General features: G+C 44.8%; 1 protein-coding gene across 1 annotated transcript; it reads left to right on the plus strand.

Annotated features, from left to right (window-relative positions):
- Positions 1-326: 326 nt before the first annotated feature.
- ACAT1 (acetyl-CoA acetyltransferase 1) lies at positions 327-17,215 on the plus strand. Its single transcript, XM_073662203.1, has 12 exons — positions 327-482; positions 4,278-4,325; positions 4,811-4,928; positions 5,009-5,104; positions 5,410-5,510; positions 7,060-7,203; positions 7,671-7,821; positions 7,922-8,017; positions 8,660-8,773; positions 9,302-9,366; positions 15,315-15,472; positions 16,356-17,215. The coding sequence occupies exons 1-12, from the start codon at positions 426-428 to the stop codon at positions 16,474-16,476; spliced, it is 1,269 nt and encodes a 422-aa protein (XP_073518304.1). The 5' UTR covers positions 327-425; the 3' UTR covers positions 16,477-17,215.
- The last annotated feature ends 3,554 nt before the right edge of the window (positions 17,216-20,769 follow it).

A 20,769-nucleotide genomic window follows, 5' to 3' on the forward strand; every position in this document is an offset into this window, starting at 1 on the left:
TTAACTCTAAAACAAAAAGGACTCCATTGAGAATCTGTCAGCTTCCTGGCTTTGTTGTGGGGCCCCATGAATTTTAGATGAGCCCCCACAAGCCGCCATCCCCCTATAGTAACATCCTCTCTATAGGACGCGCTGCCAGCACTTGCTCCAAGCATTCTCTTCATGTCATTTCAAGGTTTTCCAGGACTAAACATGGCCGCCCAGCGATGTTATCTCCATGGCGACGGTCAAGCTTCCGCCAATCAATTTATTTTTGTATTTTTTTTCTGTCACGCCTCTAGAAATGATTGCACCAATAGTTTTCGAGGGCGGGGCTGTCTGCGGTTGTTGATTGGTCGGTGTTGTGGGCGCTGTCTGGTGCCACTGCCCCCTGAATAGAGGTGACTCACAGAGTGACAGTCACAGTGACAGCCGCCGGTGTAGTCATGGCCTTCTGTGTCCCGCGTCCTGCTGCCGCCCGCCTGTCCTCCAGCGCCGCCCGGGTGAGTGCTCCGTGCAGTGTCCGCAGCTGTCAGGATGGCGCCTGCTGAGCAGCTGAAGGCGCCAGATGGTGGCAGTGAGCCAGGCCGGGCGCCCTTGTAGGGCTGCAGCGGGGCAGCTGCCCATAGTGGGTAGTGGAGCCTGACAGAACAGCGCGGGGTCTCTTCTGCTGCCTCCTAATCGCAATTAGGCCCCTGAGCAGCATTTTGAGGGCCAGATTTTATATACCGCCCCTTGTGTATATAAGTGGGGGATGGAACAGTACATTGCCCAGTGTGCCCTAATATCAGGAACCCACCAGGGTTTGCACTAACTACACTGGAGTATATGACACTGAGACCCCGAAATAAAAAGCTGGGGTTTGCTGAAGACCTCCTGTACATGGAGGTGCCATAATGCACCAGTGGGGGCAGGTACGGCTGCAGGGGGACATTGGCAGCGCTCAGGTCACCTGGCATTGTCTTGCAGAAGTCACGGGAAGCGTCATGTGTAATGGACTGGGACTTGGGATGGGGGGGGGGGGATTTGGTATCAAGGACCTAGGGGGGGGGGGGGGGTTGGTATCAAGGACCTAGGAGGGGGGGGGGATTTGGTATCAAGGACCTAGGAGGGGGGGATTTGGTATCAAGGACCTAGGAGGGGGGGGGGGGGATTTGGTATCAAGGACCTAGGAGGGGGGGGGGATTTGGTATCAAGGACCTAGGAGGGGGGGGGGGGATTTGGTATCAAGGACCTAGGAGGGGGGGGGGATTTGGTATCAAGGACCTAGGAGGGGGGGGGGGGATTTGGTATCATGGACCTAGGAGGGGGGGGGGATATTTGGTATCAAGGACCTAGGAGGGGGGGGGGGACTTGGTATCCCGGATCTGGGGGGGGGGATTCGGTATTGAGGACCTGGGGGGGCCGGGTTTCTGTATCCAGGTCCTGGAGGGGGGGGGGGGTTCTGTATCCAGGACCTGGAGGAGGAGGGGGGGGTGGTTCTGTATCCAGGACCTGGAGGAGGGGGGGGGGGGTTTCTGTATCCAGGACCTGGAGGAGGGGGGGGGGTTCTGTATCCAGGACCTGGAGGAGGGGGGGGGGTTCTGTATCCAGGACCTGGAGGAGGGGGGGGGGCTCTGTATCCAGGACCTGGAGGAGGGGGGAGGGGGCTCTGTATCCAGGACCTAGGAGGGGGGGTGGATTTGGTATCCAGGACCTAGGAGGGGGGGTGGATTTGGTATCAAGGACCTAGGAGGGGGGGGGGGATTTGGTATCAAGGACCTAGGAGGGGGGGGGGGGATTTGGTATCAAGGACCTAGGAGGGGGGGGGGATTTGGTATCAAGGACCTAGGAGGGGGGGGGATTTGGTATCAAGGACCTAGGGGGGGGGGGATTTGGTATCAAGGACCTAGGAGGGGGGGGGGGATTTGGTATCAAGGACCTAGGAGGGGGGGGGGATTTGGTATCAAGGACCTAGGAGGGGGGGGGGGATTTGGTATCAAGGACCTAGGGGGGGGGGATTTGGTATCAAGGACCTAGGAGGGGGGGGGGGATTTGGTATCATGGACCTAGGAGGGGCAGGATATTTGGTATCAAGGACCTAGGAGGGGGGGGGGGGACTTGGTATCCCGGATCCGGGGGGGGATTCGGTTTCTGTATCCAGGTCCTGGAGGGGGAGGGGGGTTTCTGTATCCAGGACCTGGAGGAGGGGTGGGGGGGGTTCTGTATCCAGGACCTGGAGGAGGGGGGGGGGGGTTCTGTATCCAGGACCTGGAGGAGGGGGGGGGGGGTTCTGTATCCAGGACCTGGAGGAGGGGGGGGGTTCTGTATCCAGGACCTGGAGGAGGGGGGAGGGGGCTCTGTATCAAGGACCTAGGAGGGGGGGGTGGATTTGGTATCAAGGACCTAGGAGGGGGAGGTGGATTTGGTATCAAGGACCTAGGAGGGGGGGGGGATTTGGTATCATGGACCTAGGAGGGGGGGGTGGATTTGGTATCAAGGACCTAGGAGGGGGGGGGGGGGGGGGATTTGGTATCATGGACCTAGGAGGGGGGGGATATTTGGTATCAAGGACCTAGGAGGGGGGGGGGGACTTGGTATCCCGGATCTGGGGGGGGGATTCGGTATTGAGGACCTGGGGGGGGCCGGGTTTCTGTATCCAGGTCCTGGAGGGGCGGGGGGGGTTCTGTATCCAGGACCTGGAGGGAAGAATGGGTTCTGTATCCAGGACTGGGGATAGCTCATCATAATGCATATTTCCTCCTGCTTTGGAGGTGGTCGGGGCCCCTGCGCACAGCGGCATGTCCCTCTGATCCTTGCACCGCAATGTTGATGTTGCCACCAGACCTACTAATCAGAGGATGAGCCAGACATGGCAGAGGATGGGGCTCCCAGGGCTCTGATCTGGCGGCCCTGAACTTTGTGGCCACTGGATCTTGTCTTATGAATTATTTTCTTATCGTGTAGCTGGCAGTCATCTACTAAAGACTAAGCTATTGCCGGGGTTTTCCAAGAATTTCAGTTTCATTGGGCCTCAGGTTAAAATATAGTAAACTTTTTTCAAAATACTTTACATACCAATTGCTCAGCTTCTGTTGCTGGTAGAAATTTTATAGCTCTCGCCCACAAGTAAAAAAGCTGCAGCTTTCTTAAAAAAAAAAAAAAAAAAAAAAAAAAAGTCCAAAGGTATTGTGTGAGATTCTAGATCAATCCCAGTCACTTCAATAGATCTGAGGTGCAATACCAGACACGGCCCATAGACAGGGGTGGCGCTATTTCTGAAATAAAGCAGTCATGTCTTTCTAACCCTGGACACCCCCTTTAATTCCTCTGACAGCTCTGCTGTGCCGTAGCTGGAGTGTTTACTTGCACAGTTAGTAGCTCTGAGGTATTCGCTGCAGTTCCCGGACGAGCCTTTTAAAAGGGTTTAGAGAACTTTTATGGGATATTATCTTGATCCAAGCCAGTGCTGTCCATCACAGTTGAAGGCGGTGGGGAAATGCGGAATCGGTGGGCGGAGTGGTGAACTGCGCCTCTTGGCCACACTTAGGGTGCACTGAGCAGCACAATTGGCATGCCGGATTAATCTTCAGCTTTTGCAGAATGGAGTCAGTCCTCTTTCAGACATCAGTTTGTTACACATATGAGAAAAACGGACCGATAATTCTGATTTAGGGTTTTGGGCAGTTTTTCTTGTACGAAGAGAAAAAAAGTTTCTCCAGTCAGTCCATGAAACTTGGACCTCATTCAGATGTCATCCAAGTGTGGTCCAATTTTTTTTTTTTCACGAACCCATAGACTTGCATAGCCGATCTTGATCTGTCCCTTGGATCAAGATCTGACATGTCTCCTTTTTTTTTTTAAATGGACTCCCCCCCGGTCAGAGGAAAAAAAAAAAAATTGGACATTTGCACAGCCCCATAGAATATCATAGATACAAGTGCTGTTCCTGAAAACCACCGATGGTACTCGGACGAGAAAATCTGACGTGTGAACGAGACCTTAGGGGGCAATTTTTATAGGAGCCACATCCCCTACCAGGCTTTGAGCTTAGTTTATGCTGTCAGTTGAGCTGACACATTGCCTTTAAAACTCCTTGCAGGTCTAGTAGTTTTAGGGCAGTACATATTAAAGGGGTTGTCTCATGAAGGGGCTTGTGAACCTTTAAAGGAAGTCTCAGGTGAGCCAGAAGAGGAGCTGCTCTGCACAAGTGTCTGGTGTTCTGGCAGGATCCTGTCACCCTTGTGTCACACTGATCTGAATGTCATCATAATCTTATTTCCTATATTCCTATTATATAATTTCTTTTTTTTTTCCAGGCACTGAAATATTCACACCGATCTTATGCGTCACAGCGATCTTTAAACGTAAGTGTTGTCTATGTCCATGAAGATGTCTCTAGGCGAGAAGCACTATCATTAATGCAGTTTAGTTGTTTTCTATGGCCGTCATTTAGATCTCGTCTTTCTTTTTCTTGTAAAATTAAAGTTGGCTCCATTTTTTTTATTTGCGTCAGTTTCCATGCATCTACCCCCAGTGTTAATATTTTGACCCCAGTATGGGAGCAGTAGGAGCTTGTGCAAAATTTACAAAAATAACATTGTGCATGCAACATTGAAGAGGTCCCTTAACACGGCCCCATTCACATTGCCGCCACCGCGAGGTTCACTATGGGGTCAGTCTGCCAGGAATCCTGGTGAACGGCAGACGTTGATGGAGAAAGCCTATTCTATATGACATCCATGGGGCAAAATACGACTTTGGAGGGGATATTGATAATTCTACAGATGTTGCACTTGATTCTCCCAACAAAACTCTATATTTACCATTGACTTTTTTTTTTTTTTTCCAGGAGGTGGTGATTGCGAGTGCTGTAAGAACACCGATAGGTTCATTCCAGGGGTCTCTGTCCTCTTTTCCGGCCACAAAGCTTGGCTCCATTGCCATTAAAGCTGCAGTTGAGCGAGGCGGTATGTGTGGTATGCCGCCTGGTGCCGTCTGTCTGGTTGTGAAAAGACGGGATCACATTATTTTTCTTCTATATTTTCAGGTATTTCTGCAGAGGAGGTCAATGAGGTGTACATGGGCAATGTCCTGCAGGCGGGGCAGGGGCAGGCACCGACACGACAGGCAGCACTCGGCGCAGGTAACGATTTCGGGCATGCTCACTTTCTTATTACCATTATATGGAATTATTAGCTTACTCTATATATATATATATATATTTATTATTATTATTATTATTATTATTATTATTATTAATATATATATATATATATATATATATATATATATATATATATATATATATATATATATATATATATATATATATATATATATATATATATATATATATATATATATATATATATATATATATTTATATATTTTTTTTTTTAATTTATTTATTTATTTATTTTTTTCCCCCCCCCCCTTGGCGGAGCTCAGGTCTGCAGATCTCTACACCCACCACCACCGTGAACAAAGTCTGCGCCTCTGGCATGAAGTCCGTTATGTTGGCGGCACAGAGCCTGATGTGTGGACACCAGGTGAGACCGTGTCGGACGACGCTGGCGTCCCCTGTTTGAGCAATAGTCCCATGGCGCCGCTTTATGTAAGGTTTGCATGAATGACTGAGATCCCAGAGTACAGTGGGACCCCAGTGATAAGACACTTAATTTCTGATTAAGGGATAACCCCTTTAAAAGTTGGGTCTACAATAGATCATAAAAAATATTACAGTTTATATACTGTTTAGAAAAAAAAAAATCATTAGGTAAACTAGCTCATACAGTAGTGCTTCAAAGTGTTTGAACGCTCCAGAATTTTCCATATTTTTGGATAGATTTGACTTCAAACTATATCAGATTTTTACAAGTCCTAAAAGTAGATATAGGGAACCAAATCAAAGAAAATAAGTAAAAATATTAGACTGTTTTTTTGTTTTTTGTTTTAAAATCAATGGGATGACAATCAAGTGTGAGTTGGCGACCTGTTGTACTTAAAGAGGTGGGCCACTACAATGTATATTTGTATAATTCACCCATCAATTTAAACCTTTTAAATAAGTATTTTTGTAAATGTCTTATGTTGCCATGTGCCTGTGAGCGGCTCTATCGCTGCTCGCTCAGTCCGGATCACGTGACCCCAGCTGCTTCCGCTGATGTCAAGTCAACTTCCGGACTCCCTTGCATCACCCAGGCGTGACCCAGTCGCACGTACTCCCCCTGATTGACTGTTCTGTGGGCGATGTTTCACCACACATCACAGCCCAATATCCTTCTCTACTCCCCTCTTATCTCCTCTTCCCACAATCGCATACAAGATTTCTCGTGCTTCCCCTCTACTCTGGAACTCTCTACTCCAACACATTAGATTCTCGCCTACTGTGGAAACCTTCAAAAGGAACCTGAAGACTCACCTCTTCCGACAAGCCTTATAACCTGCAGTAACCCTCGCTCCACCATACCGCTCCACGACCAGCTCTACCCTCACCTACTGTATCATCACCCATCCCCTGTAGACTGAGCCCTTGCGGGCAGGGTCCTCTCTCTTCCTGTACAAGTCGGTGACTTGTTTTGTTCAAGATTATTATACTTGTTTGTTTAATATGTATACCCCTTCTCACATGTAAAACGCCATGGAATAAATGGCACTATAATAATAAATAATTGGGAATATTATACATCACTTCCACTGTATAAAAGTATTGCCTAACCTAGTAACCCAACTAAGTAACCTGGCAGCCTGCAGAGTGCTGCTTCATCTATGTGCTTGGAGGTTACTAAGGATGGATTTAGTGAGTTTAATTAGAGCCGTGTAAACCTCAGTGCTGTAATCTCTCCTAATTGTAGCTGAAGGCAAATAGCATTTAATTTAAAAGTTCTCCAAGATTCCTAAGTTGTTTTCTTTTCTTTGTGTAGTCCCCTAACTAACCCAGCAAACTGTCCCTCAGGTACTTACTAGCTGTTTTCCTTCTACTTTATGGCTTCCTGTCTGCTGTGACAGCCGTAAGGAAAAAAAGACGCAAGCAGCTGGTTCTTCATTGACCTCGCCTAGTGCACAATGTGTGATTACAGCTGCTTTATTGTCCTACAGAAAGTAATGGTGGCTGGCGGGATGGAGAGCATGTCCAATGTACCGTATTGCATGACTAGAGGGGCCACGCCATATGGTGGAGTGAAACTGGAAGATCTGATTGTGAAAGATGGACTTACTGACGTCTACAACAAAATCCACATGGTACGTAATAACATGGTGACCACATTGTGTAATGTGATGTTCCAAATACTACACACTCGGCTTTCCTAAATTATCAATATTTGGCTTCAGAAATTTTATATATCACAATTGATTATTTTTAAAAGGGAATCTGTTAGCAGAATTTGACTGCTCAAACCAAGCACAAATGCTTGGTGCACCTTGACGTACCATTCAGTGCACCTTCTTGTCCATCCTCCTCATCCTTCATTGACAGCTCTAACTTTTTACAGTAGGTGGGAAGATGTGTTGACCTGTTTGGCCAAGGTTGCAGTGAGCGCCTGTGCTTGGTTTGAGCAGTTAATTTTTGCTAAATGGTCTTCTATGAAATATTTTACCCAAATAAACTTTTTCTTCTTTTCTTTTTTGACTACCTTTGAACATCAAGTCTGTGTGAACCCGACATGATGGATATATATATTTATATAGTCATGTACCTTGTGCTACAGGGAAACTGTGCAGAAAACACCGCAAAGAAGCTCCGCATTGGACGGGAAGAACAAGACACTTTTGCGATCAATTCTTACACCAGAAGTAAAGCAGCTTGGGAGTCTGGGATGATCGCAAAAGAAATTGCGCCAGTTACTATTCAACAAAAAGGTGCTGATCCGACCGGAAAAATCACAAACTACAATAAGGAAAAAAAAGTAGTTGTTAATCTATTTGTGAATAAATCTAAAAAATGCTTTTTGTCTCGCAGGGAAACCTGACATTGTCGTACAAGAAGATGAGGAGTACAAACGGGTAGACTTCAGCAAGTTTCCAAAACTCAAGACTGTTTTCCAAAAAGACAATGGTGAGGAATACGGGGAGATGTGACGCCGAGCGTTTCATGTATTAAAAGTTAGAACTTGCAGGGAGAACTGAGCCAATCACACTTTTTTTTTTTTCCTTTTTTTTTTTTTCCATCCGTCTATATGTATTATTTTTTTTTTTTTTTTTTTTTTTTTTTATCTTTGAGGATAAACCCTTAACAGTTCCAGATAAAGACATACTTAATTTGTTTAAAAATTACGAAGTGCTTGTAAGAACAAGCACTTTTTGCAAATCAGTTTGTTAAAAATCCCTCCCATCTTGAAAGTGGAGAGGAATTTTACTTCTCTTTACATCTCATTTCCTAGGGTACCGGCTGCAAGGTGGCAGCAGTGGCTGGTCTTCAAGGGAAGATATGCAGCGCTTACAAGCTCTTTCCAATAGAGCTTGTAAGCGCTACTCTGTAGCTGGCCAGAACACACCGTCCAGTGTCAGCGTCTCTGCGCTGCTCTGATGCTGCAGAAGGAAAGCTGTGCCCTGTGATGATGCAAACAGAGGCAGTTTGGGCCGGCTAAAGAAATGGGAGAGTTGAGATCAAGGCATGTCAGGAACATACAGTACATCATGCAAACTATTGGCGATGTTTTATAAACTTTGCTATAATGGTTTTTTCACCTCTTCCCAGGCACAGTAACTGCGGCCAATGCCAGCACACTGAATGATGGGGCAGCAGCCTTGGTCCTTATGACTTCTGAAGCTGCAAACAATCTCAAAGTCAAGCCTTTGGCACGGATCCTAGGTAAAACACAAAATGCTTTCTTGATGATCTATAGTTTGGAGATTATGCATGGCTGCGCCGCTGTTCCGACTTGAACCCATCCGATTGCTTGTACTATGCACAATGATACCACAGTATTGCTCTGTATAGCAATCACAGTCTCCTATGAACGCCAACTATAGGCTGGATTTCACAGGAGAATCATCATGACTAGCACGGAGGTCTTCAGCAGACCCCCAGCTGTCATGAGAACCCATCACGGGCGCACCGACTGGCACACAAAATAATGCGCCCCCTGCCGGCGCGCGTTACACGCCACTGTCCGAGATCGACAGCGGCATTTAATAAATTAATAACCACAGGCGGCGCTCACCTCCATCCACGGCTGTTTGAGGTAGATGATGGCTGAATAATTCAGCCATCTTCTGCTGGGAACCTGACATATAACTTAACTATACATCATATGTCGGGAATGGGTTAATTAAGTGTATTCATAGGATCTGTACTCGCACATTCTTATTCTGTTTTTTTTCCTCTCCTTTTGTTTAGCTTTTGCGGACTCTGCTGTAGACCCAATTGACTTCCCTATTGCACCCGCCTATGCGATTCCTAAGGTAGGAAGTCTTAGGGCAAAACTCATGATTTTATTTGCAAACTTTAAAGTAATGTTAGATGTAAAAATGACACGGTGTTAAAGTAAAGGAATATTGCAGGAAATAATCCGCACACAATAACAGCCATAGCATAGGTTTTTCCTGTGTTTCAGATTAATTTTTGACACTGTTAAACTGTTAAAGAAGCACTCGCATGAAATATATATTTATTACACACACAGATTTAATGTGTGTGTGTGTGTATATAGATATATAGATAGATTTAATTCATTATAGATTCGTATAGATTTAATTCATTATAGATTTAATTCATTAAATCTGTGTCTTAATAAGTATATAATGTGTGGAGTGTATTAATATACTCGCCTACCACCATATCCTCCACAGTTCTGCTCCACTTCTCAGTGACGTCACCGCTCTGTGTGACCCGGAAGTGGCTTTTACAGAGTAAGTCTATGGCGCATCAGGACGAGGATCTATAGTCTTACATTGTAAATGGGACTTCTGCCTCATACATAGTGACATCACTGAAAAGAGAAACAGAATGGCGCTGGACCCCGGAGAAAGCAGCAGTAGTTGAGTATATTAATACACTCTCAATACTGTACATACATGTTATTTTTTAATCAGATTTTTGTTTTATTAAAAAAAACCCTGCATTACATTTTCCATTTTCCAAAACGTAGCAAAACACAAACCCTAAAAAGAAATATAAGTGCTGGAAACGTCTGTGTCATCCACTCTCTTACTAACACACTAGAAGGCAACCGTGGAGTATCCAAACATTTTTTTGGGGAATTTGTACAGTGCATTTCTTTTTTGATACATTGCTTTTTCAAGTTTTACTATATTATTTATTTTATTTGTTAATACTTGCAGTAGTAGGGGGACTGGAATCTACCCAATGTAAGGCAAGTAATTTGCAAGCTTGGAATAAGATACGAAGCATACCTATCACTATCGGGGACTTGGGGTCCATCTCCTCTTCTAGTATACCCAACATACACACTTGGATCTAACCGAAGTTTTATATGATAGAACGGGTCTATCAGAGCTGCCATCTCTTTCCAAAATACTCCAATTCTTCTGCATTCTCATAGCATGTGCATTAAATGGGCTTCATCCTTACTGCACCTCGGACACCTAATTCCCATTTTGTGGAGTAAACTGGGGGTTCTCTATACCCTATAAATGAGGTATAGTTGATTAGAGATATAAGCCCTTATTCTCCCAACAAGAGAACTCTGTAAGTTTCTAAAGTTCCCGTAGGAGTGGATTATGCCATATTGGACTGAAGTTAGTACAGTTTTTAATACCTAATATTTTTGGGGGTTTTGCTGCGTTCATAAATGTTATCTATCAGAATATAAAATAAATTAATCAATGCCCTTCACCTGATATAGTTTAATGTGGCCTATATATTTAGACTCTCTGTAAGGGGTGCACGCGTGTTGGCGTGTGCACGCGTCTTCTTGTGCAAAGTGGCTTCGGAGAGAAGTGGCAGTTATTTCAGAGGCAGTTAGTCAGGGCAGGAGTCAGTTAATCAACACTTTGACCACCCACTCTCTTTTAACTATGTTTCTGTTAGCTCTCACTTTTTCCTCTATAGTCCTCCACTTTCTAATAACCCCTCAAATCCCTACACCTAGTAAGAAACTCTTCATCTCTCCCTCTATCCTCCCAATTCACCTCACCTCCTCCTCCAAATTATTCCTCAACATTCAATCCTGGATCTCCAAACACAGACAGCCACCTCATGCTCTCTCCTGTTCCCACCTGCTAACACTTTCTCTGCTCCTCCTCACTGCTGGAGATATCTCTCCAAATCCTGGTCCTCCTCGCCATATCCCCACAGTTCCTTCTACCTCCTATCCACGACCTTCCTCAAACTGTCGCAACCCTTCTAACCTCATACCCATCCAACTAATACCCACCTCCTCAGCTATACTAACAGGAGCTCTATGGAACGCTCGCTCTGTCTGCAACAAACTTTCCTTCATCCACGATCTTTTCATTACAAACAAACTCTCCTTCCTCGCCATCACCGAAACCTGGCTCACCCCCTCTGACACAGCCTCCCCAGCTGCCCTTTCATATGGCGGATTCCACCTTTCCCACACCCCCCGCCCCAATGGCAAACATGGTGGAGGCGTAGGTTTCCTCCTATCAGAACTCTGCGCTTTCACCAAAATCCCACTGCCACCCTCCGTTACACTCCCCTCTTTTGAGGTGCACTGTGTGCGCATCTATTCCCCCTCCAACCTCCAACTGGCCGTTGTTTACCGACCCCCAGGGCAAGCCACCACCTTCTTAGAGCATTTCACCACCTGGCTGCTTCACTTCCTTTCCACTGACATCCCCACTATCATAATGGGTGACTTCAACATCCCCATTGACACTCCCCACTCGTCTGTCTCTAAGCTCCTATCCCTCACTTCCTCCTGTGGACTCACTCAATGGTCTTCCACACCCACCCACAAAGATGGCCACACACCGGACCTCATCTTCACCCGCCTCTGTTCCCTATCTAACCTCTCTAACTCACCACTCCCTCTCTCTGACCATAACCTCCTCACATTCTCTACCCTCTCCTCTCCGGGTGCACAATCCCCACTCCACAAACTCACACACCCTCACAGAAATCTCAAACACCTTGACCTACACTCTCTCTCTGAATCCCTCCTTCCTCTCACAGACATAAATTCCTTACACGATGCAGACGTTGCTGCTGCTTCATATAACACCACAATAGCTTCAGCTCTAGACTCGATCGCCCCTCTCACACACACCACACCTTGCACATTCAACAGGCAACCCTGGCACACTAAACTTACCAAAGAACTGCGCCGGGCCTCCAGGGTTGCGGAGCGGAGATGGGAAAAGGTCTCACTCCATCGAGCACTTCATCGCATTCAAGCAATCCCTCACTAATTTCAAGTCCGCACTCACTACAGCAAAACAAACCTACTTCTCATCTCTCATATCCTCCCTATCTCACAACCCTAAACAGCTATTTAACACTTTCAACTCTCTCCTTCGTCCCCCAGCACCTCCTCCCTCTTCTCTCATCTCAGCCGACGACTTTGCCTCATTCTTCAAACAGAAGATTGACACCATAAGACAAAACTTTGGCCTAAAGTCCACACAACCCCTCCTCATATCTACTCAACCCTCCTCCTCCAAACCCCACTTCTCCACCATTACAGAAGGTCAAGTCTCCTCTTTACTCTCCAAATCACACCTCACCACCTGCAAACTTGACCCAATCCCATCCCACCTCATCACTAACCTCACCAGTCTTCATCCCAACCCTAACCCACCTCTTCAATCTATCACTAACAACCGGAGTCTTCCCCTCATGTTTCAAACATGCCGCAATCACACCCATCCTCAAAAAGCCCTCCCTTGACCCTTCCTCTCTGACTAGCTACCGCCCCATATCACTCCTCCCCTTTGCCTCAAAACTTCTAGAACAACATGTCCACCTTGAACTGTCCTCCCACCTCTCCTCCTGCTCCCTCTTCGACCGTCTACAATCTGGCTTCCGACCGCATCACTCGACTGAAACTGCCCTGACCAAAGTCACCAACGACCTACTAAATGCCAAATCCAAGCAACACTACTCCATCCTCCTCCTTCTGGACCTGTCATCTGCCTTTGACACAGTGGACCATTCCCTCTTACTCCAGATTCTCTCATCTCTTGGCATCACGGACTTGGCTCTATCTTGGATCTCCTCATACTTAACAGACAGGACATTCAGTGTCTTCCACTCACGCACCACCTCCTCATCTCGCCCCCTATCTGTCGGTGTCCCCCAAGGTTCAGTTCTAGGACCTCTGCACTTCTCCATCTACACCTTTGGCCTGGGACAGCTCATAGTCTCACGGCTTCCAGTATCACCTCTATGCTGACGACACACAGATCTACCTCTCTGGACCCGATATCTCCTCCCTACTAACCAGAATCCCACAATGTCTGTCCGCCATCTCATCCTTCTTCTCCGACAGATTTCTAAAACTCAACATGGATAAAACAGAGTTCATCATCTTTCCACCCTCTCATTCACATCCCCCATCCGACCTATCCATCAACGTCAATGGCTGTTCACTCTCCCCAGTCCCACAAGCTCGCTGCCTTGGGGTAACCCTGGACTCTGATCTCTCCTTCAAGCCACATATCCAAGCCCTTTCCACCTCCTGCCGACTCCAACTCAAAAACATCTCCTGGATCTGTGCATTCCTCAGCAAAGACTCTGCAAAAACACTAGTGCATGCCCTCATCATCTCCTGCCTCGACTACTGCAACCTCCTGCTCTGTGGCCTCCCTTCCAACACTCTTGCACCTCTCCAATCTATCCTAAACTCTGCTGCTCGACTAATCCACCTGTCCCCCCGCTATTCCCCGGCCTCTCCTCTCTGTCAATCCCTTCACTGGCTCCCCATTGCCCAGAGAATTCAGTTCAAAACCCTAACCATGGCATACAAAGCCATCCACAACCTGTCTCCCCCATACATCTGTGACCTAGTCTCCCGGTACTTACCTGCACGCAACCTCCGATCCTCACAAGATCTCCTTCTCTACTCCCCTCTTATCTCCTCCTCCCACAATCGTATACAAGATTTCTCCCGTGCTTCGCCCCTACTCTGGAACTCTCTACCCCAACATATCAGACTCTCGCCGACCGTGGAAACCTTCAAAAGGAACCTGAAGACCCACCTCTTCCGACAAGCCTACAACCTGCAGTAAACACCACTGCACAACCAGCTCTACCCTCACCTAATGTATCCTCACCCATCCCTTGTAGACTGTGAGCCCTCGCGGGCAGGGTCCTCGCTCCTCCTGTACCAGTCGCTGACTCGTTTTGTTAAGATTATGTAAATGCTTTTGTTATGTATATCCCTATCACATGTAAAGCGCCATGGAATAAATGGCGCTATAAGAATAAATAATAATAATAATAATTAATCAGATGAGTAAACCGCGTAACAAGAAAAAAAAAAAAAAATTAAGGTGTTTTTTTTTTTTTTTTAAGCTGCCACAACACTACAATAAGAGACGATGAAAACTTCGTATCTACCCCAAAATGGTATCAATAAAAACGTCAGCTCAGGGCAAAAAAATAAAAAAAGAAGCCCTCAGCCAGCCCCAGATCCCGAAAAATGGAAAATTACAACAAACGCAAAATCTTTTTCATACAAATTTCGGCATTTGTTTCCACCACTTAAATAAAAAAAGAACCTATACATGTTTGCAATGATACAGCTCTGATCTCCTGCTTTAACCTGCATGATTAGAAAGTAGAGATGACCAATGCTCCTTCAGATAAGATCACTGTTGGTGAAAGTACAGTACAGTCGAGTTTAGCTGTGTCACATTACAAACCTATCATCTCTACTGCGTTAGTCATCTCTGCTTTCTAATCATGCAGGTTAAAGCAGGAGATAAGAGATGTCTCATTAGATATCACATAGAGAAACCTGCTCTAAGCTATGGTGGGGGCATGTTCTTCTTCCCTCTGAGGGTTGCTGCCTGTCTGCTTGGTCAGCATTGTCCAAGGAGAAGTACACGCCCCCAGTAAAAATGGTCTGATGACACCTACTTGTAGTTATTGGCATGAATTTGATGGACTAGATCCTTTTCTCAACTTATGTGACTGTCTCCTCAATGAAAAGGCGAAGTTTTAAAACTTTTTTTTTTTTTTTTTTTTTTTTTTTTAATTATACTCTTTAGCCATCATTTCATTGTGTGGCCAGTTCAGCATGTAAAGTTTGGTTCAAAGAAGATCTGTCACCAAAGTATGTTTATTTATCCAGTTAGGTATCCCTCTCGATGTATCCCAGTACCATATATTTTTATACCCGAGACGCCCTCCTGTCTGGACTTGAGGGCACGTTCTGTGCGGCTCTCTATATGCTGACTCCATTGTACTGACTTGTTTTGTACAGGTCCTGAGTGCTGCTGGACTAAAGAAAGAAGACATTGCCATGTGGGAGATCAATGAAGCCTTCAGTGTTGTTGTGTTGGCCAATATAAAAATGTTGGATATTGACCCTGCAAAAGTCAACGTGAATGGTGGAGCGGTGTCTCTCGGACATCCCATTGGGTATGTGCAGCTAATATCACTATAAAGTAACTGCAGGGTGACGGCCTGCGCAGCCAGATCACGTGTCCTCTACTCATGACATGTATACATGGTTTGGCTATGTAGGATATGCCGTCATTTGCTGATGATTGGGGTCTCACTGGGCGGAATATGGCAATTGCCTCAAACAAAAGGCCCCTTATCCTGAATGTTTCTTTGCACAGCGCTGCTTGTCTGGGTGTTATAAGCAAGTAGTACATATGATCCCATGGGGTACATTTCACTGCACAGCGCCTGGATGGGTGGCGTGCTGCAATCCATATTGGAAATTGACCTCTATATTTATTTAAAGGAAACCTGTCAGGTCTGATAATGCTATTACCTGCAGATATAGGGTTAATAGCATTATGGAGGGGTATGGCCACTGTGCTGAAAGTGCAGCACTCAGAGGAAAATGTAACTGTTTCCTGGGAGCACCAGTTTTCAGTGATGCAGGTGTGGTGACGCAGCTGCAGTCACAGCACTGAGAATGGCGACTGTAAGCACGGGCCGGCACTGACTGACAGCCAGCTCTGCACTGATACTGCACATGTGGTTTTTTTGTTTTGTTTTCTCTGCCACTGCTCCCATCAATCTTTTGGGCTCAGCCGTCTCATGCCGACTAACTCAACCCAGTGATGAGCAATCACCTGATCTTTAGTGACGCTGTCAGCACTGCAGCCTGTCAATAAGGATGAGAGCAGTGGTAAAGAGGCAACACTAGACCTGGGGAAGGTTGAGTAATTAATGTAAAAGAAAAACAACAACAAAAAAAAAAAATACATACCTGGAAAATCCTTTTAATTTTGCTATGGAATTTATTGCGATTTTGCTGAATGCCATGTTTTTATATTTCCACTTGTAGAATGTCGGGAGCTCGAATCGTTGGTCACATGGCCCACGCCTTGAAGAAAGGACAGTTCGGTGTTGCTGGCATCTGTAATGGTGGTGGAGGTGCCTCAGCAATCTTGATTGAGAAGTTATAAAAGTCCGATATCAGTCCGGAAATGGGAGCATCTGAAATCCACCCACTTCACAATCTGTACAGTTTTTGGGCTTTATCACCACTTGTCTTCCTGGGAAAAATACTCTTTTCATAATGCATCAATCAGTATTGATATGGACCTGTAAGCCTAACGACCATTGGTCCAGCAGGGCTTTAGTTGAACTTTACATTTGGCTTGTGCTTGTACTGTTATAAAAACACCTAAGAATCCAGTATGGACATAACTGAATGTATAAAGTTTCTAGAACCTTTACAATGACTTACATTTATTTGTGATTTATTCCATCTCAACAGCGCCTCTCAATCTGTAAGGCTGGATCAGGTATTGCAACTTCAAATTTAAGTAAATACCAGACACCACTGGTTTTACGGGATCGGTAATGTTTCCAGGTTAGGTTGTAGAAAACAAGAGGATGGTTCCCTAAAATTTATTGTTTGACCATTTCACATCTGTCTCTATAACTATCATTCTTGTAGTTGAAAAGCATTTAAAAAAACTTTTGTATATTTTTCTTAGATTTTCAGATTTCTAAGAACAAAAAATACCTGCTCACCCGCCCCTACCTGCCCTCAAAGTAGTAAAAAAATATACAACCAAGTGAAATATAAGAAGTGCAGTCCAATTAATGAGCTCCAAGCTGGGAACGGAAGTCCGGCCGATGCAAATTCTGAGCAGAGCTGAAATTCTTAGTTTGTTTAATAAAAGAATTTTGACCAAACTCTTAGTTTTCAGTTATTTACTACTAACTATAGTAAAATGCTCGAGATGTCTTTGCCCGATAGGAGCAATTTTCCTGGCTTTTTTTTTTTTTTTTTTCTCTTCCCTCCCAAAAGATGTTTTTTTTTTTTTTTTTCCTCTGACATCGCTATGGGGACTTGTATTTTTGCGGGACAAGATGGAATTTAAAAAAAAAAAAAAAAAAATTTTCAGTCCACTATATGGAATTATTCAAAAGTGCAAGTGGGATGACATACTCTACACTGAGCACTTTTGTTGAGGTTTCCATCTAAATCTAAAAGAAAATAGGATTTAGACTAAACACCGATCGAACCATTCACTTTAACAAAGCAGATAAGCGTCACTGTGGACTCCTTATGGCCTCTGTTCCAGGAGTGTTTCATCCTTCAAGACGTGGTTGACCACTCCGAAAAACAAAAAAAACACCAGAACAGAGGTCAATACGTAGGACCACTTTTCGCAGTAATTACTGCTGCTGGCTTTTGGTGTAGGTCTCTACCAGCTTTGCAGATCTAGAGCCTGAAATTTTTGCCCCTTCTTCTTTGCACGCTCTCTCTCGCTCAGTGAGATTGGATGGAGACGTCTGAACAGCAATTTTCAAGTCTTGTTACAGATTCTCACATGAATATGCTTTGATCTGAATCATCCATTGTAAACATACTGGCAATATGTTTCAGGTCATTGTCCTGTGAAAGGTGAATCTGAGCCCCAGTCTTGAGGTTTTTGTGGCCTATAACAGGTTTTCCTCCAGGATTGCCCTGTATTTAACTCCTATCTTCTCATCAACTCTGACCAGCTTCCCTGCCCCTGCTGAAAAAAAGCCTCAAATGAGGCAGGGATCCGATTATGACAAATAAAATGTAACTTTTAATTTAACAAAGATTAAAATTTGAGCTGTAGCCAAATAACACGACAAACACATACAAAAACGTGAATTGTAATGAGTGCTAAAGTGAGCCAGTGCAAACAATTAAAATTTGTTCGATCTCCCCATTTGCAGTCTTCTGGCGAAGCCGACCAAAGGCACAGGAGAAAGATACGGCAGGACAGAAATGCCAATCTCCCTGTCGTTCCCAGAGTGTGTCTCCCGTCCTAACAAGGACAGTACCCAAGTGTGGTTTTTCCAGCTAAATGTCCCTACAGAACCCACCCTACACGTTTCATCCACCTGTGATGGCGAACTCCTCTGGGGATATGGGTATATATGTGTAAAACAATGCAAACCAGGGTCCCAATTTATGGACACCCTGTTTCAAGAAAAAAGGCATGGTGTTGCACATCTATACCCATATCCCCTGAGATGTCTGCCATCACAGATGGATGAAACGTGTAGGGTGGGTTGTGTAGGGACATTTAGCGGGATAGACCCCACTTGGGTACTGTCCTCGTTAGGACAGGAGACACTTGGGACACGACAGGGAGATTGGCGTTCCTGTCCTGCCGTATCGTCCTCCTGTGCCTTTGGTCGGCTTCGCCAGAAGACTGCAAATGGTGAGTTCAAACCAATTTTAATTGCTTGCACTGACTCACTTTAGCACTCATTACAATTTATATTTTTGCATGTTTGTCATGTTATTTGGGTACAGCTCCAATTTTAATCTTTGTTAATTTAAAAGTTAAATTTTGTTATATCAGACCCCTGCTGCATTTGAATACATTGATTAGGATCATTGTACCCCTGCAGGTTTATTGCTATATTTGAAGAAAAGCCTCTCACAGCATGATGCTGCCACCACGTGTGACAGTGGGGATGGTGTTTTCATTGTGATGTGCAGTGTTAGTATTTTACCACACATAGCGTTTTGCATTTAGCCCAAAAGTTCTACATTGATCTCATCTGACCAGAGCACCTTCTTCGACATGCTACCTGTCCCTATATTGCTTTTTACAAAATGCAAATGGGACTTCTTATGGCTTTCTTTGAAAAAATGGCTTTCTTCTCGCCACTCTTCCATAAAGGCCAGATTTGTGGAGTATATGACTAAGGCCACTACCCCACTAACAGTATTTGGTCAGTATTTTTTCTCAGGAGTGGGAGACAAAACCAGGTGAGGAACAGAGAAAATGTATAATAGAAACAAGTCACCAATTCTGCATTTATCACCCACTCCTGAGAAAAAAATATTGCCTCCAGAGACAATGGGCCTTTCGGCTGCTTCTCTAATTAGTGTTCTCCTTGCTTGGGATGTCAGGTTAGGTGGACGGCCATGTCTTGGTAGGTTTGCAGTTGTCCCATGCTCCTTCCATTTATGGATGATTGATTGAACAGTGCAATGTGTGATGTTCACAGCTTGGGCTATATTTTTTAATAACCTAACCTTGCTTTACTCTTCTCTACAACTTTATCCCTGACCTGTCTGGTGTGTTCCTTGGTTTACATGATGCTTTTTGATCCCTAATGTTCTCAAACAAACCTCTGAGGCCTTCACAGAACAGCTGTAGTTATACTGAGAATGAATTATACAAAGGTGGCCTCAAGTTACTAATTATGTGACTGCTGATGGCACTCAGAATTTTCATTAAGGGTATCAGACTACAGGGGGCTGAATACAAATGCACATCACAATTTTCAGATTTATATTTTCAAAATAATTAGAAAAACATGCATAAAATCCCAATAAAATACATTTTAAGTTTGTGGGTGTAACATGAAAAAAAAATGTGGAAGAGTTCATAAGGTATAAATACTTTTTCAAGACACTGTAAGCCTCAATAGAAATGTGCAGCATAGAGCACAGGATAAACGTGAACCAGGCTTTAAATGCAAGAAAATATAAATCACCCAACACCACCTTTTCTACTCCAAGTGGTTTTGATAAAAACTTCACTCAATCCGCCAAAAAAGAACCCCCTACCCGGGTCTGTCATCTGTCAATGGAAAAATGAAGAGGTTTCTATGTCGCAAGTGGCACAAAGGCTTTAGAAAAGACACATGGCTCCCAAAGAATAAACATCTAGCATAATCCGTACACCCAAAGCCAAATGGTCCCTTTTCTATCTGAACCTCACTGTGTGGAGAGAGACCCCACTTAATTAACGGGGTGCGTATCTCTAGAAGCAAAATTTGGGGACAATGTTTTTGATCACGAAAATGGCATTTTTGTAAGTTTCTTTCAGCAACATCCACTGTTTGTTTTTTTAACTCCTAGACAACACCTGTTGGGCCAAAATAGTCACTACACCTGGAGATGACTTTCCCGAGATGTGTAATTTAAAAAATGGGTGTGAACTATGGGAAAATCAGCAGTTATTGTCCCCCAGGGTTTCTGCAAATGGTACCTGCAAACTAGTCTAGGAAATTCTGCACTACAAAAGTCTTAACAGTGTCCCTTCCCATCTGAGCCTTGCTTTGTCGGCAAACAGACCTTTCTGACCACATATAGGGTAATGCTATGTTCAGGACAACTTTGGTAAAAAATAGTGGGGTAACTTTCTTCACTCGCAAACCATTACAGCAAAACCTTCACTCCAAAATGGCGCTTCTTCCCTTCTGGGCCAAGCCGTGTACCCAAACATATATGCGACCACATATGG

This window comes from Phyllobates terribilis, unplaced genomic scaffold, assembly GCF_046119375.1.
Source record: "Phyllobates terribilis strain yellow unplaced genomic scaffold, ASM4611937v1 Scaffold_2__4_contigs__length_985480577, whole genome shotgun sequence".
NCBI lineage: Eukaryota > Metazoa > Chordata > Amphibia > Anura > Dendrobatidae > Phyllobates > Phyllobates terribilis.